The sequence below is a fragment of the Macaca thibetana genome, chromosome 15, assembly GCF_024542745.1.
Source record: "Macaca thibetana thibetana isolate TM-01 chromosome 15, ASM2454274v1, whole genome shotgun sequence".
Lineage (NCBI taxonomy): Eukaryota > Metazoa > Chordata > Mammalia > Primates > Cercopithecidae > Macaca > Macaca thibetana.
Genome location: NC_065592.1, coordinates 10,009,690 through 10,032,875, shown reverse-complemented (window position 1 = coordinate 10,032,875; position 23,186 = coordinate 10,009,690). Strand labels below are relative to the sequence as shown.

The 23,186-nt window shown below is 46.4% G+C and overlaps 2 protein-coding genes across 3 annotated transcripts in view; one reads left to right on the top strand and one right to left on the bottom strand.

Moving 5' to 3' along the window:
* The window catches only part of GOLGA2 (golgin A2), a 434,268-nt gene that overhangs the window by 266,053 nt on the left and 145,029 nt on the right, over window positions 1-23,186 (bottom strand). The gene's annotated exons all lie outside the window — the stretch shown is intronic.
* Window positions 1-23,186, top strand: part of GLE1 (GLE1 RNA export mediator) — a 38,469-nt gene that overhangs the window by 5,592 nt on the left and 9,691 nt on the right. For both annotated transcript variants that reach the window (XM_050759919.1, XM_050759920.1), the window contains 7 exons: window positions 5,655-5,765; window positions 12,333-12,481; window positions 12,963-13,023; window positions 13,274-13,528; window positions 15,480-15,711; window positions 17,453-17,565; window positions 17,734-17,803. In XM_050759919.1, coding sequence (XP_050615876.1) covers window positions 5,655-5,765; window positions 12,333-12,481; window positions 12,963-13,023; window positions 13,274-13,528; window positions 15,480-15,711; window positions 17,453-17,565; window positions 17,734-17,803 — 991 coding nt within the window. The remainder of the gene's footprint in view (window positions 1-5,654; window positions 5,766-12,332; window positions 12,482-12,962; window positions 13,024-13,273; window positions 13,529-15,479; window positions 15,712-17,452; window positions 17,566-17,733; window positions 17,804-23,186) is intronic.

The following is a 23,186-nucleotide window of genomic DNA, read 5'->3' as shown; positions in this document are numbered from 1 at the left end:
GAGACTATAGTGAGCTGTGATCAAGCCGTTGTACTCCAGCCTAGGCAACAGAGTGAGTCCCTACCTCAAAAAAAAGTTAAATTTTGGAGATTTTTTAAAATTATTTTTTTATATAGAGATAATTTGTGTATATACAAATATATGTGAACATGTCTTCCTCTTCACTGCCCCCCTTTTTTTTTGAGCTGAGGTCTGTCTCTGTCACCCAGGATGGAGTGCAGTGGCATGAACATGGCTCACTGCAGCCTCCATCTCCCAGGCTCAATCCACCCTTCTGTCTCAGCCTCCCAAATAGCTGGGACTGGATACCACCATACTTCGCTATTTTCTTTTTCCTTTTTTTCTTTTTTTTGAGACAAAGTCTTGCTCTGTCCCACGGCTGGAGTGCAGTGACGCAATCTCAGCTCACTGCAACCTCCACCTCCTGGCTTCAAGCGATTCTCCTGCCTCAGCCTCCTGAGCGGCTGGGATTACAGGCACCTGCTATCATGCCTGGCTAATGTTTGTATTGTTAGTAGACATGGTGTTTCACCATATTGGCCTGGCTAGTCTCAAACTCCTGACCTTGTGATCCGCCCACCTTGCCCTCCCAAAGTGCTGGGATTATAGGCATGAGCCACCACACCCAGCCTTTTTTTTTTTATTTGAGACAGAGTCTCGCTCTGTCACCCAGGCTGGAGTGCAGTGGCGCCATCTCGGCTCACCGCAATCTCCACCTCCCGGGTTCAAGCAATTCTCCTGCCTCAGCCTCCTGAGTAGCTGGGATTACAGGTGCTACTACGCCTGGCTAATTTTTGTATTTTTAATAGAGACGGGGTTTCACCACATGGGTCAGACTGGTTTCGAACTCCTGACCTCATGATCCACCCGCCTCAGCCCCCCAAAGTGCTGGGATTACAGGTATGAACCACCACGCCCGGCCTCTTTTTTTTTTTTTTTTTTTTTAAAGATGGAATCTAGCTCTGTCACCCAGGCTCGAGTACAGTGGCATGGTCTCGGCTTACTGCAACCTTTGCCTCCCGGGTTCAAGCGATTCTTTTGCCTCAGCCTGCCGAGTAGCTGGGATTACAGGTGTGTGCCACCACGCCTGGCTAATTTTTGTATTTTTAGTAGAGACAGGGTTTTGCCATGTTGTCCAGGCTGGTCTCAAACTACTGACCTCAGGTGATCCGCCCACCTCAGCCTCCCAAAGTGCTGGGATTACAGTTGTGAGCCACTGTGCCTGGCCAGTTTTTTGTTTATTTGTTTGTTTGTTTTTACATAGAAAGTGTATATTTTTCTATCTAGTAATTCATCTTTTAAAATATTAGCCGGGCACGGTGGCTCAAGCCTGTAATCCCAGCACTTTGGGAGGCTGAGACGGGCGGATCACAAGGTCAGGAGATCGAGACCATCCTGGCTAACACGGTGAAACCCCGTCTCTACTAAAAAAAATACAAAAAACTAGCCGGGCGAGGTGGCGGGCGCCTGTGGTCCCAGCTACTCCGGAGGCTGAGGCAGGAGAATGGCGTAAACCCGGGAGGCGGAGCTTGCAGTGAGCTGAGATCCGGCCACTGCACTCCAGCCTGGGCGACAGAGCCAGACTCAGTCTCAAAAAAAAAAAAAATAAAATAAAATAAAATAAAATAAAATAAAATATTAGTCTTTAAAAAATATTCTTTGTGGCCAGGTGTGGTGGCTCACACCTGTAATCCCAACACTTTGGGAGGCTGAGGCAGGTGGATCACTTGAAGTCAGTAGTTCAAGACTAGCTTGACCATGGTGAAACCCCGTTTCTACTAAAAGTACAAAATTAGCCCAGCATCATGGCGCACGCCTGTAATCCCAGCTACTTGGGAGACTGAGGCATTAGAATTGCTTGAACCTGGCCGGGCGCGGTGGCTCAAGCCTGTAATCCCAGCACTTTGGGAGGCCGAGGCGGGTGGATCACGAGGTCAGGAGATCGAGACTATCCTGGCTAACATGGTGAAACCCCGTCTCTACTAAAAATACAAAAAACTAGCCGGGCGTGGTGGCGGGCGCCTGTAGTCTCAGCTACTTGGGAGGCTGAGGCAGGAGAATGGCGTGAACCCGGGAGGCGGAGCTTGCAGTGAGCCGAGATCACGCCACTGCACTCCAGCCTGGGAGACACAGCGAGACTCCGTCTCAAAAAAAAAAAAAAAAAAAAAAAAGAATTGCTTGAACCCGAGAGACAGAGGTTGCAGTGAGCTGAGATCACGCCATTGCACTCCAGCCTGGGTAACAGAGCAAGATTCAGTCTCAAAAAAAAAAAAAAATATATATATATATTTGTATATATATATTTTTATATTTATATATATTTGTATGTATATATTTATATATATGTATATGTACACACATATTTATTTATTTTGTTGTTGTTATTGCCAGAAAAGGTCTAGGTACTTTAAAATATGTATTTTTAGCAACTGAACATCTTAGGGAATAAAATGAACCTCCACCTAGATGTCATATCTTATATAAAAATTAACTCAAAGTGATCATGGACTTAAATGTAAAAAAAAAACTGTAAGCTTTTTAGAACTAAAACATAACCAGAATCTAGGGCTGGGTAAAGATTTATTTATTTATTTATTTATTATTTATTTATTTTTGAGACGAAGTCTCACTCTTGTCCCCCAGGCTGGAGTGCAATGGCGTGAACTCGGCTCATTGCAACCTCTGCCTCCCGGGTTCAAGTGATTCTCCTGCCTCAGCCTCCTGAGTGGCTGGGATTATAGGCACCTGCCACCACGCCCGGCTAATTTTTGTACTTTTAGTAGAGACGGGGTTTCACCATGTTGGCAAAGCTGGTCTTGAACTCCTGACCTCAGGTGATCTGCCCGCCTCAGCCTCCCAAAGTGCTGGGATTACAGGCGTGAGCCACCTGCCCAGCCTAGGTGAAGATTTATTTCTTTAACATTCCTGAATTAGCAGAACTATAGAGAAGGAGAATAGCTTAGAGATAAGGGATGGGGGAGGAAGTGGTGTGACTATAATGATAGGTGTGACATGGGGGGGTTGGTGGTGATAGAACAGCTTTGTATCTTGAGTGTGGTGGTGTTTACATGAATCTATGTGTTACGAAATTACATAGAACTGTACATAAAAACAAATGAATGCCTTTAAAACTGGTGAAATCTGAATAAGCTCTGTGGATTGTACCAATATCAATTTACTGGTTTTGTTACTTTATTGTATTTATGAAAGACGTTACTATTGAGGGAAACTGGGTGAAAAGTGCATAGGAGCCTCCTGTATGTATTTTTGCAACTTTCTGTGAATATCAATTATTTAAAAATTAAGATTTTTTAAAAAGTATTTTCGGCCGGGCGCAGTGGCTCAAGCCTGTAATCCCAGCACTTTGGGAGGCTGAGAGGGGCAGATCACGAGGTCAGGAGATTGAGACCATCCTGGCGAACACGGTGAAACCCCGTCTCTACTAAAAAAATACAAAAAACTAGCCGGGCAAGGTGGCGGGCGCCTGTAGTCCCAGCTACTCAGGAGGCTGAGGCAGGAGAATGGCGTAAACCCGGGAGGCGGAGCTTGCAGTGAGCCAAGATCGCGCCACTGCACTCCAGCCTGGGCGACAGTGAGACTCCGTCTCAAAAAAAAAAAAAAAAAAAAAAAGTATTTTCATGAGCAGCTTGTTGGCAGCAGATTCTAATCTGAGGGCATGCTACAATACTGGCAGGATCAGTGGACTTCAGTTTCTTTATCTGTAAATCTCATTCTGGGCCAAATTGCTGAGGTCTTTATTTTTTTGATACGGAGTTTCGCTTTTGTCGCCCAGGCTGGAGTGCAATGGCGCGATCTTGACTCACTGCAACCCGGGTTCAAATGATTCTCCTGCCTCAGCCTCTTGAGTAGCTGGGATTACAGGCATGTGCCACCATGCCTGGCTAATTTTGTATTTTTAATAGAGACAGGGTTTCACCATGTTGGCCAGGCTAGTCTCAAACTCCTGACCACAGGTGATCCACCCGCCTTGGCCTTCCAACATGCTGGGATTACAGGCATGAGCCACCGTGCCCAGCCTGAGGTCATTTTCACGTATAAAATTCCGTAATTTTTGGAGCCACTGCGCCTGGCCTAATAAATTCTTAAATGGTTTTATGTAATGGATTGTCACATTATTTAGGAATTTTTGGTATTTACATTAGAAAACCCAGTTTGGCTTAAGGGACTAAGGGAAGTTTTAATTCATATAACTAGGAAGTCTAGCAGTGCATTTGGAATCACTTAGATCTGGGAAAATCTACATTCTGCATGTTTCTGCTTGACATTATTTATTATTATTTTTCAAACATCTCCCCCACATAGGATTGATGTTATTTTTGACTCAATCTAATAACCTAAACTCAGGGCTTTGCCTCTCCGTTTCTCAATTATTGGTTTCATTGTTAAGATAGACTAGGTGGCAAGATGGCTGCTGGTAGCTCTGGACTCAACATATTCTTAGGTTAGCATTCCCATATAGCTTCATCAGAAAAGTTCAGAGATATCCATGTCAGATATGTTAATGAAAATAAAAAAGCTGGGTGTGAAATCCCAGCACTTTGGAAGGCCAAGGCAGGTGGAACACTTGAGCTCCAGCATTCGAGACCAGCCTGGGCAACATGGGGAAACCCCATTTCTACAAAAACATTACCTGAACATGGTGGCTCATGCCTACAGTCCCAGCTACTCAGAAGGCTGAGGTGGGAGGATCCTTGAGCCTGGAAGGTTGTGGTTGCAGTGAGCCTAGGTAGCGCCACTGTATTCTCTAGCAGGGGTGATAGAGTAAGACCCTGTCTCAAAAAAAAAAAAAAAAAAAAAAAAAAGAAGGCGGGGCATGGTGACTCACGCCTGTAATCCCAGCACTTTGGGAGGCCAAGGTGGGTGGATCACGAGGTCAAGAGATCAAGACCATCCTGGCTAACATGGTGAAACACCATCTCTACTAAAAATATAAAAAATTAGCCGGGCATGGTGGCAGGCGCCTGCAGTCCCAGCTACTCGGGAGGCTGAGGCAACCTCTGTCTCCTGGGTTCAAGGGATTCTCCTGCCTCAGCCTCCTTAGTAGTTGGGATTATAGGCACCTGCCACCCCGCCCAGCTACTTTTTGTCTTTTTAGTAAAGACGGGGTTTTACCATGTTTGTCAGGATGGTCTCAAACTCCTGACCTTGTGATCTGCCCACCTCTGCCTCCCAAAGTACTGGGATTGCAGGCGTGGGCCACCGCGCCCGTCCTGAGGATAGAGTACTTTGATAGCCAGCTTTCTCCTGAAGCCAGGAGGGTGGAAGCTTAGGGATGTGGGTTGGGGATATTTCATCCAAACCATCCCAGGACAAATGGACACTGATCCGAAGAAAGGGGAAACATTTTCTGTGCAGAGTAAAACAAATAAGCAGCCAGAAAAACATAGAAAAACCCAAAAAATCACCCAAAGTAGCGAACATCAATTTGTTAAAGAAAACAATTAGAACAAAGTCAGTGTCATCCATGAAAAGCACACTGGCTCTGACCTAAATTTTTTTTTTTGCTGTTGTTATTGGTGGTTGTTCATAAGTTGGGATGTGGTCTTTGTCTAGAAGAGATAACACCAATTAAAAACTTATTAAAGCTTACCATATTAAAAACTTAATTATTTTTCCATTTTCTACTCATATAGGGCAAAGATGAGTCCCAGCACACAGAATCTATGGTACTTCAATCCTCACGGGGGATCAAAGTGGAAGGCTGCATCCGAATGTACGAACTGGCACACAGAATGAAAGGAGCAGTAAGTGAACCCGTGAAGGAAGGCAGGCTTGATCCTGCGAGCCACATTTAGCTGCAGTTCCTCAGGGCATAGGAATGTGCACTGTATGCTACTCACCCTTCCCACCTACTGTTTAGTTCGGGGGGTAGTGTAATGTAGAGGTCAGGAGTGAGTGCTCTGAAGTCAAGTCTGCTTTCAGATCCTGGTTGTTTTATTTTATATGTGACTTTGGGAAAATTATTTAGCCTTTTCTGGCTTCCATTTACTTCTCCAAAGTTTGGAAATGGTCTGGGGTTGTTAGATAAGCTTATACTGAGAAGATGGGACTTTAGCTTTTTTTTTCTTTTTTTTGACATGGAGTTTTTGCTCTTGTTGCCCAGGCTAGACTCCAGTGGTACAATCTTGGCTCACTGCAACCTCCGCCTCCCAGGTTCAGGTTATTCTCCTGACTCAGCCTCCCAAGTAGCTAGGATTACAGGCTTGCGCCACCACACCCAACCACTTTATTTTGTATTTACTAGAAACGGGGTTTCACTATGTTGGTCAGGCTGATCTCAAACTTCTGACCTCAGGTGATCCACCCGCCTCAGCCTCCCAAAGTGCTGGGATTACAGGCATGAGCCACTGTGCCCAGTCAGGACCTTAGCCTCTTGAAAAAATAGCAGCACAGGCCGGGCGCGGTGGCTTAAGCCTGTAATCCCAGCACTTTGGGAGGCCGAGGTGGGTGGATCACGAGGTCAGGAGATCGAGACTATCCTGGCTAACACGGTGAAACCCCGTCTCTACTAAAAATACAAAAAACTAGCCGGGCGTGGTGGCGGGCGCCTGTAGTCTCAGCTACTCGGGAGGCTGAGGCGGGAGAATGGCATGAACCCGGGAGGCGGAGCTTGCAGTGAGCCGAGATCACGCCACTGCACTCCAGCCTGGGAGACACAGCGAGACTCCGTCTCAAAAAAAAAAAAAAAAAAAAAAAAAAAAAGAAAGAAAAAAAATAGCAGCACTATTTTAATTAATTTGATTATGTTTTTGTTTCTGTTTTTTTTTTTTTGAGACGGAGTCTTGCTTTGTCACTCAGGCTGGAGTGCAGCAGCGCAATCTCAGCTCGCTGCAAGCTCCGCCTCCCAGGTTCATGCCATTCTCCTGCCTCGGCCTCCTGAGTAGCTGGGACTACAGGCTCCCACTACCACGCCCAGCTAATTTTTTGTATTTTTAGTAGAGACGGGGTTTCACCATGTTAGCCAGGATGGTCTCGATCTCCTGACCTCTGTGATCCACCTGCTTTGGTTTCCCAAAGTGCTGGTATTACAGGTGAGAGCCACCATGCCCAGCCTGTTTTTTGTTTTTGTTTTTTTGAGACAGCGTCTCGCTCTTGTCGACCCGGGTTGGAGTGCAGTGGTGTGATCTCGACTCACTACCACCTCCACCTCCTGGGTTCCAGCAATTCTGCCTGAGCTTCCCAAGTAGCTGAGATTATAGGCGTCCACCACCACGCCTGGCTAATTTTTGTATTTTTTAGTAGAGATGGGGTTTCACCATGTTGGCCAGGATGATCTCGAACGCTTGACCTCAGGTGATCCACCCACCTTGGCCTCCCAAAGTGTTGGGATTACAGGCATAAGCCACTGCGCCCAGCCTGTATTATTTTTTTTAATTAGGAAAGCAATACATGATTTTGTAAAAATGTTTCAGAGTACAGGAATTTAGAAAATGAAAGTCTTGGCCAGGCGCGGTGGCTCATGCCTGTAATCCCAGCACTTTGGGAGGGTGAGGCAGGTGGATCACCTGAGATCAGGAGTTCGAGACTGGCCTGGCCAACGTGGCGAAACCCCATCTCTACTAAAAATACAAAAATTAGCCAGACACGGTGGTGCATGCCTATAATCCCAGCTACTTGGGAGGCTGAGGCAGGAGAATTGCTTGAACCTGAGAGGCAGAGGTGGCAATGAGCCAAAATTGTGCCACTGCACTCCAGCCTGGGCAACAGAGCAATAGTTTATCTCAAAAAAAAAAAAAAAAAAAAAAAAAAAAGAAAATGAAAGTCTTCTAGCATCTTGCTCATTGGTCATTGAGTCAATAAATATTTGCTGAGCACCTATGTGCTAGATGCTGTTCTAGGTCTAGATAAAGCAGTAAACATTGTAGACATAGAGCTTATATTGTGGCGGAGAGAGACAGAAGTAAACAGAGAAATAGGTAAAATATTTGGGGCTGGGCGTGGTGGCTCACGCCTGTAATCCCAGGACTTTGGGAAGCCGAGGAGGGCAGATCATGAGGTCAGGAGATCGAGACCATCCTGGCTAACATGGTGAAACCCCATCTCTATTAAAAATACAAAACAGTAGCCTGGCGTGGTGGCAGGCCCCTGTAGTCCCAGCTACTCGGGAGGCTGAGGAAGGAGAATGGCGTGAACCCTGGAGGTGGAGCTTGCAGTGAGCCGAGATCAGGCCACTGCACTCCAACCTGGGTGACAGAGCAAGACTCCATCTCAAAAAAAAAAAAAAATTTGGAATGTTGTTGTTATCTGGGTGAAAGATGGTGGTTGCTTAGAGTAGGGTGGTAGCAGTGGAGCTGGTGAGAAATGACTAATTCTGCATATCAGAGATATGCAGATATCAAAGATTTATTTCCTGCATTTTTGGAAATTTTCCCCCTTGATTAGTTCACCTCTCCATTGCCTAAATTAATCCTCTATATGTCTGATTCTTACTTTCATTTTCCTTTTGTCTTTTTGTTTTGTTTTCTAGAAGATTTCTGTATTTTATCCTCTACCTGTTAATTGAAAAAATACATATGTATTTATGATGTCTAATTTCATGAGTTTTTTTGCATTCTCTACTTGTTCCTTTTTCAGAGCATCTTATTCTCATTTCTTATACTGAGAGCTCTTTTTCAGATTCACTTGTGTTCCTTGATATACATGTTCTTCTGGATTCATTGTTTTTTATTTGTTCATCTTGATCCCTTTTAGGATATAGAGATTCCTCAATTATCTAAAGATCCTTATTGCTAGTAATCAGATCAGAGATTCAAGGGGGAATAATCAGAAACAAGATTATTAAGTTTTAGGACTTCCTAAGTGCCAGCATATTGTTTTGGATTACTAGCTGCCATACTAACAGATTAGCTATTTCTGGACAGTTTATTCATTTTCTTTTGAAGAAGAATGCTCCTTTTTTTTTTTGGCTAGCAGTATTCATTACCTTGTGGCTTAAAACAATAACTGGCATTCATTACTGTCTTTTGTGTTTCTGGGGGATGTCTGGGCTCAGGTCGTTTTCATTTGGGATTTATTGTGGTTTCAATGGCTGAAGCTAGAGTCATCTCAAAGACTTCATCATTTACCAGTCTGGTAGTTGAGGTTAGCTGTTGGCTGGAACTCCTACCCTCTCCATCGGGCCTGGGCTCCCTCATAGCATGGTGGTTAGGTTCCAAGAGCAAGCATCCTAAGAGATACTGGCAAAGCTGCAAAGCCTTTTTAACCGAATCTCAGAAGTCATGTAACCTAATGTTTTTTTTTTTTTTTGAGATGGTGTCTCGCTCTGTCGCCAGGCTGGAGCGCAGTGGCACAGTCTCAGCTCACTGCAACCTCTGCCTCCTGGGTTCAAGTGATTCTCCTGCCTCAGCCTCCTGAGTAGCTGGGACTACAGGCATGCGCCATCATGCCCAGCTAATTTTTGTATTTTTAGTAGAGACAAGGTTTCACCGTGTTGGCCAGGATGATCTTGATCTCTTGACCTCATGATCCTCCTGCCTCGGCCTCCCAAAGTGCTGGTATTACAGGTGTGAGCCACTGTGCCTGGCCTATTTTTTTTTTCCACATTCTATTAGTCAGGGTAACCTGCTCAGGTTGAAGTAGAGGGGATGTGAGGATTGTCAGACAATTTGCAGATCTGTTTTAAAATCATTATAGCACAGGCCAGGCGCGGTGGCTCACACCTGTAATCCCAGCACTTTGGGAGGCCGAGGCAGGCAGATCACTTGAGGTCAGGAGTTTGAGACCAGCCTGGCCAACATGATAAAACCCTGTCTGTACTAAAAATACAAAAATTAGCCAGGCATGGTGGTGCATGCCTGTAACTACTCGGGGAGGCTGAGGCCGGAGAATTGCTTGAACCTGGGAGGCGGAGATTGCAGTGAGCCGAAATCGTACCACTGTACTCCATCCAGCCTGGGTGACACAGTTGAGACTCCGTCTCCAAAAAATGAAAAAAAAAAATAAAATAGCTGGGCACGGTGGCTTGCACGTGTAATCCCAGCACTTAGTGAGGCCGAGGTGGGTAGATCACGAGGTCAGGAGTTCGAGACCAGCCTGGCCAACAGAGTGAAACCCCGTCTCTACTAAAAATACAAAAATTAGCCAGGCATGGTGGCAGGCACCTGTAGTCCCAGCTACTCGGAAGGCTAAGGGAGGAGAATTGGTGGAACCCAGGAGGTGGAGGTTGTAGTGAGCCGAGATTGCACCACTACACTCTAGCCTGGGCGACAGAGTGAGACTCCAAAAAAAAAAAGAGAAAAAAAAGCTGGGCACCTGTGGCTCACGCCTGTAATCCAAGCACTTTGGGAGGCTGAGGCAGGAGGATCAAGAGATCGAGACCATTCTGGCCAACATTGTGAAACCCTGTCTCTACTAAAAATACAAAAATTAGCTGGGCGTGGTGGCACATGCGTGTAGTCTCAGCTACTTGGGAGGCTGAGGCAGGAGAATCGCTTGAACCTGGGAGGCAGAGGTTGCAGTGAACCGAGATCGTGCCAGTGCACTCCAGCCTGGGCGACAGTGCGAGACTCTGTCTCCAAAACAAACAAAGCTATTATATATATATATATAAAATCAAATCGTAATAGCACAAATGCCTGGCTTTTGGCTGTTTTGATCTAATGACTAGCGGAAGAGAGCAGGAGTTGACTGTTTTGTCTACAGACATTCAGCCAGTAGCTCTGTTTTCAGCCCCATGAGGCCCACCTGTATGAGTCATGGCATTTCCCAGTCTTGAGACACTGAAGTTCGGCTGGTAGATTGGCTTTCTGCTCCCGTGAGGCATTGCCTGCTTACGTACGTACGTGCGTGTGTTGGGGTGTGTGTGTGTGTGTGTGTGTGTGTGTGTGTGTGTGTGTGTCTGTCCATCCTTGGGTTTTCTCAGCTCTGCTCTATCATTTATTGCTTTTCCACTATTTTTTTTTTTTTTAAAGACAGGATCTCGCTCCATTGTCCAGGCTGGAATACAGTGGTGCAATCACTGCTCCCTGCAGCCTTGACTTCCTGGGCTCAGGCATTCCTCCCACCTCAGCTCTCCCTACTTTCTAAATAACTGGGACTGCAGGTGTGCACCACCAGACCCAGATAATTTTAAAATTTTTAGTAGAGACGGGGTCTCTCTGTTGTCCAGGCTGGTCTCGAACTGCTGGGCTCAAGTGATCCTCCCGCTTTGGCCTCTTCAAGTGCTGGGATTACAGATCTCAGCCAGTGCACCTGGCCACTTCTCTGCTGTTTTCCAGAAGTATGTAGAACGTTTTTCCCTACTGGTGACCTCTCTCATGCTCTATGTGGTGTTATGTCTTTTTTTCTTTCCAATTCTCACTTTAACAGAGTCCCAGAGGGGAGAATATATATGCTTGTTTTCAATTTGCCTTCTTTCACTGGAAGCTTTAAAATAAGTTTTAAGACTGGGTACAGTGGCTCATGCCTATAATCCCAGCAGTTTGGGAGGCCAAGATGGGAGGATAGCTTGAGGTCGGGAGCTCTAGACCATCCTGGGCAATATAGTGAGACCCTGACTCTATAAAATATTTAAAATTAATCCTGTGTGGTAGTAGGCACCTTTAGTCCCAGCTACTCAGGTGGCTGAGTTGGGATGATCCCTTGAGCTCAGGAGTTTAAGGCTGCTGTGAGCTATAATTGTGCCACTGCACTCCAGCCTGCATGACAGGGTGAGACCGTGTCTCAAAAATAAACAAAATATAATTATGTTTTAAAATAAAATAACATAATGTCTTAACAATAGATTTTGACATATCTCCATGCCAGCTGGCATCTTGTCATCTTTAAGGGCTGCGTAGTATTCTGCAGTATGACTGTACTATAATATATGTCATCATTCCCCAGTTAAGTGGTTTTAAATTTATTGCTGTTATCAACAGGGTTCCAGTGAGCATTCTTGTACATATATCTTTGCACACACATACAGGCATTTCCTCAGGATAAATTCCTGAAATGGAAAAGTGTCAAAGGATATAGACACTACTAATTTTGATAGTTGAAGGAGCTCCAGAGAGCAGGTGTTAAACCTTTTTGGCCAGGCGCGGTGTCTCACGCCTGTAATCCCAGCACTTAGGAGGCCGAGGCAGGCGGATCGCAAGGTCAGGAGATTAAGACCATCCTGGCCAACATGGTGAAACCCTGTCTCTACTAAAAATACAAAAATTAGCTGGGCGTGATGGCGGGCACCTGTAGTCCCAGCTACTTGGGGAGCTGAGACAGGAGAATCGCTTGAACCCGTGAGTCTGAGGTTGCAGTGAGCCGAGATCATGCCACTGTACTCCAGCCTGGTGATAGAGAGAGACTCCATCTCAAAAAAAAAACAACCTTTTCAGGAGGGCCTGAGGCAATGGCAGGAGGAGCAGGAGAGGAAGGTGCGAGCCCTCTCGGAGATGGCATCTGAACAACTGAAGCGGTTTGATGAATGGAAGGAACTGAAGCAGCATAAGGAATACCAGGACTTGCGGGAAGTAATGGAGAAGAGGTGAGTCTCCCTGAATTATGCCTGGGAATGTTGATGTGTTCAACTGGAACTCTTTCCCAAAAGGAATTCCAAGGGGAAAGAATTGAACAACTTCTGAGTCCTTAAATATCAAGGTAAAATAGGCAGAGATGTTTATAACCTAGAAAGAAGACCAAACTCGGAAAGACAACCAAAGTAACACAGAGGGAGGCTTTTAGGAGAGGTAAAACAATTTTACAGGCATGGTGGAACACAACTGTAGTCTCAGTTACTAGGGAGGCTGAGGCAGGAGGATTGCTTGAGTCCAGGAGTGTGGTGAGCTATGCTCTCCAGCCTGGGCAACATAACGAGACCACATCTCTGAGAAAAAGGGAAGGGAGGGCAGGGAGAGGGAGAGAAAAGGAAGAGAGAGAGAAAAGAGAAAGAGAATAAAGAAAGAAAAGAAAGAAAAACAATTTTAGGAAGTATCCCTGACTATTCCTCCCTGCCATTTTTCATGCAGCTCCAGAGAAGCCTTGGGACACCAAGAGAAGCTAAAAGCTGAGCACCGTCACAGAGCAAAGGTCAGAGCCTGGCAGAATTGGTGTGGGTGTTTTGGTGTCTGTCTGTAACCTGCCTGGAGAGCCAGGTTTTGGCAGATGGCAACCGTGGAGGATCTGGCCATATTATGCCTGTGTGTGGCTAATCTTGGGATGTCCTCTTCCTGCTCTGATCCTATCTGTGAAAATATGTAGCCCACATAGAATTTGAGGATTGTGGAAAGAAGAAACCCAGGAGCCCCTCAGAGAAAAGTCACGCAACCCTTTTCTACAGATTCTCAACCTGAAGCTGCGGGAGGCGGAGCAGCAGCGCATGAAGCAAGCGGAACTGGAGCGGCTTCGGAAGGAAGAAGGCCAGGTCCGCCTGCGGGCCCTCTATGCTCTGCAGGAGGAGATGCTGCAGCTCAGCCAGCAGCTGGATGCTTCTGAGCAGCACAAAGGCCTGCTTAAGGTCGACCTGGCTGCCTTCCAGACCCGAGGCAACCAGCTGTGCAGCCTCATCTCAGGGATCATCCGGGCCTCTTCAGAGGTGAGGGTGGCTTCAGAGTGACTCTTTGCTGTCTTTGAAATGGAAGACTTTAAAAGCAAAATTACTTTCTGACTTAAAAAGTAATATCTGGGGCCGGGCGCGGTGGCTCAAGCCTGTAATCCCAGCACTTTGGGAGGCCGAGGCAGGCGAATCATGAGGTCAGGAGATCGAGACCATCCTGGCTAACATGGTGAAACCCCGTCTCTACTAAAAAATACAAAAAAGTAGCCGGGCGAGGTGGCGGGCGCCTGTAGTCCCAGCTACTTGGGAGGCTGAGGCAGGAGAATGGCGTAAACCCGGGAGGCGGAGCTTGCAGTGAGCTGAGATCCCGCCACTGCACTCCAGCCCGGGCGACAGAACAAGACTCTGTCTCAAAAAAAAAAAAAGTCATATCTGCAGCTGGGAGTGGTGGCTCACACCTGTAATCCCAGCACTTTGGGAGGCCAAGGCTGGCAGATCACAAGGTCAGGAGATCGAGACTATCCTGGATAACACAGTGTGAAACCCTGTCTCTACTAAAAAATACAAAAAATTAGCTGGGCGTGGTGGCGGATGCCTGTAATCCCAGCCACTGGGGAGGCTGAGGCAGGAGAATGGTGTGAACCCGGGAGGCGGAATTTGCAGTGAGCCAAGATAGTGCCACTACACTCCAGCAACAGAGCGAGACTCCGTCTCAAAAAAAAAAAGGAGTATCTGCTATCTGCTTAATGGGGGAAATACCAAACATTACTTAATGGGGGAAATACCAAACATCTCCATATCTCTTTACCTAGAAGTAACCACTGTTAACATTTTATTTTGTTTTTTTTGTTTATTTCTTTATTTTTATACCTGCTTATTCTGGAATCTCTCTTTTTTTTTTTTTTTTTTTGCAGCAGGGTCCCCCTTTGTCACCCAGGCTGGAGTGCAGTGACACAGTCTCAGCTCATGCAACCTCTGCCTCCCGGGCTGAAGTGATCCTTCCACCTCAGCCTCCTGAGTAGCTGGGACTACAGGCGCATACCACCATGTCCTGCTAATTTTTGTATTCTTTTGTAGAGACAGGGTTTTGCCATGTTGCCCAGGCTGGTCTCGAACTCCTGGGCTCAAGTGATCCCCCTACCTCGGCCTCCCAAACTGCTGAGACTACAGGTGTGAGCCACCATGCCAAACTTTTTTTGTTTTGTTTTGTTTTTAAGTTAGAAACAGGGATCTCACTATGTTTCCCAGGCTGGTCTTGAACTCTTGGGCTCAAGTGATCCTCCCACCTTAGCCTCCCAAAATATTGGGATTACAGGTGTGAGCCACTATACCTGCCCTGTTTCTTTGCTTTGCTTTTTTTTTTTTTTTTTTTTTTTGAGACAGGGTCTCACATTCTTGCCCAGGCTGGAGTGCAGTGGTATGATCATGGCTCACTTCAACCTCTGCCTCCCAGGTTCAAGTGATTCTCAGATCACTTGAGGCTAGGAGTTCGAGACCAGTAGGTTTCAGCCAACATGGTGAAACTCTAAAAATACAAAAAGTAGCTGGGTAGCTGGGTGTGGTGATGCACACCTGTAATCCCAGCTACTTGGGAAGCTGAGGCATGAGCAACACTTGAACCCGGGAGGCAAAGGTTGCAGTGACCAAGATCCTGCCACTGCACTCCAACCTGGGCAACAGAAATTGTCTCAAAAAATAATTATAATAAAACAGTATTATTTTTGTCTAACATATTGTCACAAACTTTTAAAAAAAATTATGCTGGCCCTTGTTGCTGAGAATACAGAAAAAATTATACTTAGAAACTGTGGATATGGTAGTAAGTTGGAATTATTAATACCTTTAAGAGAACAGGGAAAGCAGTATCAACTTGTTGAATGTGGATACTCCATTGGTGCAACAATTTCAATTGTAGGAAATTTATTGACTTGTGTGAGGTATGATTTACCTGGGGAATGACCACTAAGCACCATCTCCGTCACTCTGACAGAGTGGCTATCCTACAGCAGAGAGCCAAGCTGAGGCTGAGCGAGCTCTGCAGGAAATGCGGGACCTCCTTATGAACTTGGGGCAGGAGATCACCAGAGCCTGCGAAGACAAAAGGAGGCAGGATGAAGAGGAGGCCCAGGTAAAGCTGCAAGAGGCACAGATGCAGCAGGGACCAGAAGCCCACAAAGAGCCCCCAGCTACCAGCCAGGGCCCAGGAGGGAAACAGAATGAAGGTGGGTTTTGGTATGGATATGGTCCTTTAACTCATTGTAAGTCTCAAATCTGAAGAGAAACAAGAGCGTGTGTTGAATGTTGTGTTAAACTGTAGGACAGTTAACCAGAATTTTACGTACTGTATTTCATTCAGTTGTGGTTGATCTGGAGTCTGATTTAAGATTCCAACACTTTCGTTAGGACTTGAAATTCTGTATAACTCTAGCAGATAACATTATTTCAATTATTGCTGCTGCTGAGTATTTTAAATAAATGCTCGCAGATATGTGTTTGTGTAATACGTATAAGGGGTCAGGAGTTTGAGACCAGCCTGGCCAACATGACGAAACTCCATCTCTACCAAACATACAAAAATTAGCTGGGCATGGTGGCGTGCACCTATAGTCCCAGCTACTCGGGAGACTGAGGCAGGAGAATTGCTTGACCCAGGAGACGGAAGTTGCGGCGAGCTGAGATCGTGCCACTGTACTCCAACCTGGTGATAGAGTGAGACTCCATCTCAAAAAAAGAAAAAGAATCAGTGTACCATAGTGTTTGAGAGTGCTGACTCTGGAGCCAGATCAGTGGGAGTCTAGTTTTTGTTTTTTTGTTTCTTTTGCGGTGGGGATGGAGATTCGCTCTTGTTGCCCAGGCTGGATTGTAGTGGCGTAATCTCGGCTCTCTGCAACCTCCGCCTCCCGGATTCAAGCAATTCTCCTGCCTCAGCCTCCCAAGTAGCTGGGATTACCGGTGCCTGCCACTGTACCCGGCTAATTTTTGTAGTTTTAGTAAAGATGGGATTTCACCATGTTGGCCAGGCTGGTCTCGAACTCCTGACCTCATGATCCACCCGCCTTGGCCTCCTCAAGTGCTAGGATTACAGGCATGAGCCACCGCACCCGGCTTGGGAGTCTAGTTTTTCTTTTTTGGTGTTTTTGTTTTTTTTTTTTTTTTGAGATGAGGTTTTGCTCTTGTTGCCCAGGCTAGAGTGCAATGGCACGATCTCAGCTCACTGCAACCTCTACCTCCCAGGTTCAAGCAATTCTCCTGCCTCAGCCTCCCGAGTAGCTGAGATTACAGGCATGTGCCACCACGCCCGGCTAATTTTTTTGTATTTTTAGTAGAGACGGGGTTTCTCCATGTTGGTCAGGCTGGTCTTGAACTCCAGACCTCAGGTGATCCGCCAGCATTGGCCTCCCAAAATGCTGGGATTATAGGCGTGAGCCACTGCGCCTGGCGTTTTGTTTGTTGGTTTGTTTGTTTGTTTGAGATAGGGGTCTCACTCTGTCACCCAGGCTAGAGGAGTGCAGTGTTGTGATTACGGCTCACTGTAGCCTCACCCTCCCAGGCTCAAGTGATCCTCCCCACTCAGCCTCCCAAGTAGCTGGGACTACAGGCATGTGCCATCCTGCCTGGCTAATTTGTGTATTTTTTGTAGAGATGGGATTTCACCATGTTGCACAAGCTGGTCTCAAGCTCCTGGGCCTGTCTTGGCCTCCTGGAGTACTGGAATTACAGGTGTGGGTCACCACGCCCAGCCTTAATTTTTCTACTTAGTAGTAATGCGACCATGGCAAATCACTTAACTTTTTGTGCCTGTTTCTTTTTCTATAAACTGGAGATAATAATAGTATCTATTTCATAGTTATTGTGACAGTTAAAGCAGTTAGTGCATACATAAAGTGATTATAACAGTGCCTGCCTCATATTACGTGTTCAGTAAGTACTAGCTATCACTAAAACCTCTCTTTTATTTCTCAGACCTCCAGGTGAAGGTACAAGACATTACAATGCAGTGGTACCAGCAGCTGCAGGATGCTTCCATGCAGTGTGTGTTGACCTTTGAGGGCCTGACCAACAGCAAGGACAGTCAGGTAGGGGCGAGGTATATGGCAGTAATTTTGTGGGCTTGATGGTTCTCAGAGAATGAGCACTTCGTGTCCCAAAGGAATGTAGCTGGCATATCACTTTACCTGATTCTAAGTGACATCTACTCAGCTCTTCAGAACACTGTCTGCCTTCTCACTGTTCTCTTCTGGCAGGCCAAAAAGATAAAGATGGACCTCCAGAAGGCTGCTACCATCCCAGTGAGCCAAATCTCTACCATTGCAGGTTGGTCAGAGGGGTTAAGAACATGACCTTTCACTTCATTGTATTATTTTTCAGACTCCAAATCTATTTATCTGTAAGATTCCTATAAAAGTATATTCAAACAAATGTTTACAGTTGGATTGGGTACATATAAGTTACACACATCTTGTTTCTCTGGTTTCCTCTTTAACACATAGAAGGTAGTCATGGCCGGGTGCGGTGGCTCACGCCTGTAATCCCAGGAGTTTGGGAGGCTGGGGCGGGCGGATCACGAGGTCTGGAGTTGGAGACCAGCTTGACCAACATAGCGAAACCCCATCTCTACTAAAAATACAAATATTAGCCGGGTATAGTGGCTCTCACCTATAATCCCAGTTACTCAGGAGGCTGAGGCAGGAGAATCGTTTGAACCCAGGAGGCAGAGGTTGCAGTGAGCCAAGATCATGCCACTGTGCTCCAGCCTGGGTGACAGAGACTCTGTCTCAAAAGGGAAAAAAAAAAAATCATGATATGTTTGTTGACTCTTTTTTTTTTTTTTTTTTTTTTTTTTTTTTTTTGAGACGGAGTCTCGCTCTGTCGCCCAGGCTGGAGTGCAGTGGCCGGATCTCAGCTCACTGCAAGCTCCGCCTCCCGGGTTCCCGCCATTCTCCGGCCTCAGCCTCCCGAGTAGCTGGGACTACAGGCGCCCGCCACCTCGCCCGGCTAGTTTTTTGTATTTCTTAATAGAGACGGGGTTTCACCGTGTTAGCCAGGATGGTTTCGATCTCCTGACCTCGTGATCCGCCCGTCTCGGCCTCCCAAAGTGCTGGGATTACAGGCTTGAGCCACCGCGCCCGGCCAGACTCTTTTTTTCTTTTCTTTCTTTTTTTTTTTTTTTTTTTTGGAGACAGAGTCTCACTCTGTTGCCCAGGCTGGAGTGCAGTGGCGCTATGTCGGCTTACTGCAAGCTCTGCCTTCTGGGTTCATGCCATTCTCCTGCTTCAGCCTCCCGAGTAACTGGGACTATAGGTGGCCACCACTACGCCCAGCTAATTTTTTGTATTTTTAGTAGAGATGGGGTTTCACCATGTTATCCAGGATGGTCTCGATCTCCTGACCTCGTAATCTGCCCGCCTCGGCCTTCCAAAGTGCTGGGATTACAGGCGTGAGTCACTGCTCCCGGCCTTTTTGACTCATTTTTAATAAGCTACCTTCTATGTTAAATTATTAGGATGGCTCTTAGCTTTGAAGTTGCAGGTTACTGCTGAAAACATCAGTAAGGGAGGGAACCTAGGCTGCGACTTGCAGACTGTGCTTCTGTTCTACAACATTAGCTTTTCCAAATTACTCCAAGCTCGCCTTGTTCATCCTCAAGGACTCCTTCTTTTTCTCTCCAGAGACTGAGGTTTAGAAAGTGAGAACCAGAAAAGGAAAAAACTTTTCTTTAGAACCAGAGGTTCATTTGTATGGAGCTGTAGATGTGGAAGTCTCTAGATTATAGACTGAGCTGCCAGGTGGCTGGGGAGTGTGTGTGCAACTGGAACACTCCTCTGACTCATCATGGGTTCTGTTCCCCGATTTCACTTTTCATTGCCTGTAAAGCATAGGAAAATTTCAGTTCCTGCCCTTGATAGGCAGTCTGACAAAACTTACATATGACTTTGCTACCTGAAATTCTTTCTGGAACAGGGCAAGATATAAATAAATAATGTATCACTTTTTGGAATTTAAAGTGCTGTGTCCTTTGATAGCAACAGCAAAGCAGGAGAGGTTGACTGGACAGCCACTCTGTACCTCAACGGCCATTCCCAGTTCCCCTCAGTTGACCGCAGACAGGGTCAGTACCTCCTTCATCAGGAAAATAGAGACATCCAGTGTGAGCTCCTCAGAGCCTCTTCCACCACTGCACAGTGACATTTACCTCTTAGTCTCCCGTGTCACTGGATGAGGTGTCCTTGCTGCTGCGCTTACCCTTCCACCTCTGCCCTTGTTCCCTTTCCTTCCTGTCTCCTGTCAGACTTTGCCTCATTGTTTATTACCTTTCCTGTTTTCTGTGATTACATCCTTTTTATAGGCTTCTCTCTCTCAACCTTTAAATATGCGTGAGCGCCTCACATCCTAACATGAGTTTCCCTTGATCCTATGTCTTCTAAGTGTTTGCTGATCTTCCTCAGGTTTCCGTTTGGACCTGTTGCTGCTTTCTCTGTGCACCTCTACTCCTTTGACCTCCATGGCGCCATTACTTTCCAGGTTCTTCTCCTGCCTCCCTCCCTCCCATTACTTTCCTCTCTCTCTCTTCCTCTCTCTCTCTTCCCTTTGTGGGTTTCTCAGTCTTCTACCCCACTCTAATTGTAGTTGATTCCTAGGGATCTGCTCTTATCCTGCAGTTCTTTTAATTCTCTCTACTTACAGGGCTTCAAACATTACCTGAATGCTGATGACTCCCAAACCTACCTCTGGTTTATTCCTTTCTTCTGAACTTCAGATTCTCCAGCTTCAGCTACCTGAGGGACATCTCTGCCTATATGTCTCTTAGCTGCCTCAAGTTTAATGTGTTCAAATCCATACCCATCATCTTCCTTAGCCCTCTTTGACTCCTGTTTTCTCTGAGTAATCAGTAGCACCATTATCTACTCAGTAATCTTAGCTGGAAACCTGGGAGTCATCTTTATGACTGCTGCCTCTCTTTCACTCACCACATCGAATTAGTCTATAACTTTGCCTTTTTAAATTTTTCTACACATTTCCTGAGTCTCCCTTTGTCTCCATCATGACTGTAAGCCCTTTAAGATCTTGTGTTCCAGCCAGACACAGAACATGCTCTAGAGTTAGTGCTCAGTAAACGTTTAATGAATAGGAGAGAAAGATCACCTAATTGCTGTCTTTTTTAAAAAGGTGGGCTGGGCACGGTGGCTCCTGCCTGTAATCCCAGCACTTTGGGAGGCCAAGGTGGGTGGATCACAAGGTCAGGAGTTCGAGATCAGCCTGACCAACATGGAGAAACCCTGTCTCTACTAAAAATACAAAATTAGCTGGGCATGGTGGCACATGCCTGTAATCCCAGCTACTTGGGAGGCTGAGGCAGGAGAATCTCTTGAACCCAGGAGGCAGAGGTTGTGGTGATCTGAGATCATGCCATTGCACTTCAGTCCGGGCAAAAAGAGCGAAACTCTGTCTCAAAAAAAAAGGGTGGATGTCAGCTGGGCCCAGTGGCTCACACTTGTAGTCCCAGCACTTTGGGTGGCTGAGGTGGGTGAATCATTGGAGGTCAGGAGTTCGAGACCAGCCTGGCCAATGTGTTGAAATCCTGTCTCTACTAAAATACAAAAATTAGCCAGATGTGTGGCAGGCGCCTATAATCCCAGCTACTCAGGAGGCTGAGGCAGGAAAATCACTTGAACCTGGGAGGCAGAGGTTGCAGTAAGCCAAGATCATGCCATTGCACTCCAGCCTGGTTGACAGTGAGACTTCATCTCAAAAAAAAAAAAAAAAGTGGATGTCGCTGGGTGTGGTGGCTCACGCCTGTAATCCCAGCATTTTGGGAGGATGAGGCAGACAGATCACTTGAGGTCAGAAGTTTGAGATCAGGCTGGCCAACATGCTGAAACCCTGTATCTACTAAAAATACAAAAATTAGCCAGGTGTGGTGGCATGCGCCTGTAGTCCCAGCTACTTGGGAGGCTGAGGTGGAAGAATCGCTTGAACCCAGAAGGTAGAGGTTGCAGTGAGGTGACATTGAACCACTGCACTCCAGCCTGGGCGACAGGGTGAGACTTCATCTCTTTTAAAAAAAAAAAAAAAAAGGCCGGGCGCGGTGGCTCAAGCCTGTAATCCCAGCACTTTGGGAGGCTGAGGCGGGTGGATCACGAGGTCAGGAGATCGAGACTATCCTGGCTAACGTGGTGAAACCCTGTCTCTACTAAAAATACAAAAAACTAGCCAGGCGTGGTGGCGGGCGCCTGTAGTCCCAGCTACTTGGGAGGCTGAGGCGGGAGAATGGTGTGAACCTGGGAGGCGGAGCTTGCAGTGAGCCGAGATCACGCCATTGCACTCCAGCCTGGGAGACACAGCGAGACTCCGTCTCAAAAAAAAAAAAAAAAAAAATGGTGGATGTCCATGAGTGGTTAGAATTAGAAGAAATCTTGAATAAGGACATGATGTTGGTGTGGCGTGGGGAGGCCATGTCAGTCTAGGGTTGGAAGATAACTAACTAACTTCCTACCTAGAGAGGTATGGAGAGGGGTGAGATGGGGCATTCAGCCAGTGGGGTCCACATGGTTGACTTTTTAAATTTTTTTTTTTTTGTTGTTGTTGAGACAGAGTCTCGCTTTGTCACCCAGACTGGAGTGCAGTGGCCGGATCTCAGCTCACTGCAAGCTCCGCCTCCCGGGTTCACGCCATTCTCCTGCCTCAGCCTCCAGAGTAGCTGGGACTACAGACGCCCGCCACCTCGCCCGGCTAGGTTTTTGTATTTTTTAGTAGAGACGGGTTTTCACCGTGTTAGCCAGGATGGTCTCGATCTCCTGACCTTGTGATCCGCCCGTCTCGGCCTCCCAAAGTGCTGGGATTACAGGCTTGAGCCACGGCGCCCGGCCCTAAAATTTTTTTTTAATAAGAGAACTGAATGAGATTTCTGAAACTTTTGTGACATTTCTTGAAGTGATTAGGAACTTGGCAGGGTGTTTCTCAACTGGAGATGCTATATTAATTAAAACATTGACTTCAGGACTTCAGGTAACGTAAAGTAATTCAGATCTGCTTTCTTTTTTTTTTTTTGAGATGGAGTCTCGCTCTGTCACGCAGGCTGGAGTGCAATGGCACAATCTTGGCTCACTGTAACCTACGCTTCCTGGGTTCAAGCGATTCTCCTGCCTCAGCCTCCCCAAGTAGCTGGGATTACAAGTGCCCGCCCCCACACTTGGCTAATTTTTGTATTTTTAGTAGAGACGAGGTATCACCATGTTGGTCAGGCTGGTCTCGAACTCCTGACCACAAGTGATCTACCTGCCTCAGCCTCCCAAAGTGCTGGCCCAGATCTGCTTAAGCAAAAAAAAAAAAAAAAAAAAAAAAAGCATTTATTGGAAAGATAAATATTTTATACAACCCAATGGCAGGAATGAGCTGAGGTCTCAGGAGCTAGAAACTTTAGTTATTTTTTCATCTCTCATTTCCTCTGCCCTCTCTACATCTCCATTCTTATTTTACATTGCCGTTCTTTGGTCTTCATGGCAGGTACACAGCCCCACTGCCTGTGAGTGTATGTGACACAGGGCCAGCTACCTCAAGGAAGTGACTCTTGCTTGACTGACTGGCTTAGCTTGACTGCCTCTAATCTAACTAGCTGGTGTGGGGGTGGAGCACACAGAATCTTTGGTACAAATATAGCTGTTACGAATCCACTTCTGTGTCTCTGAGGATAGAGGAA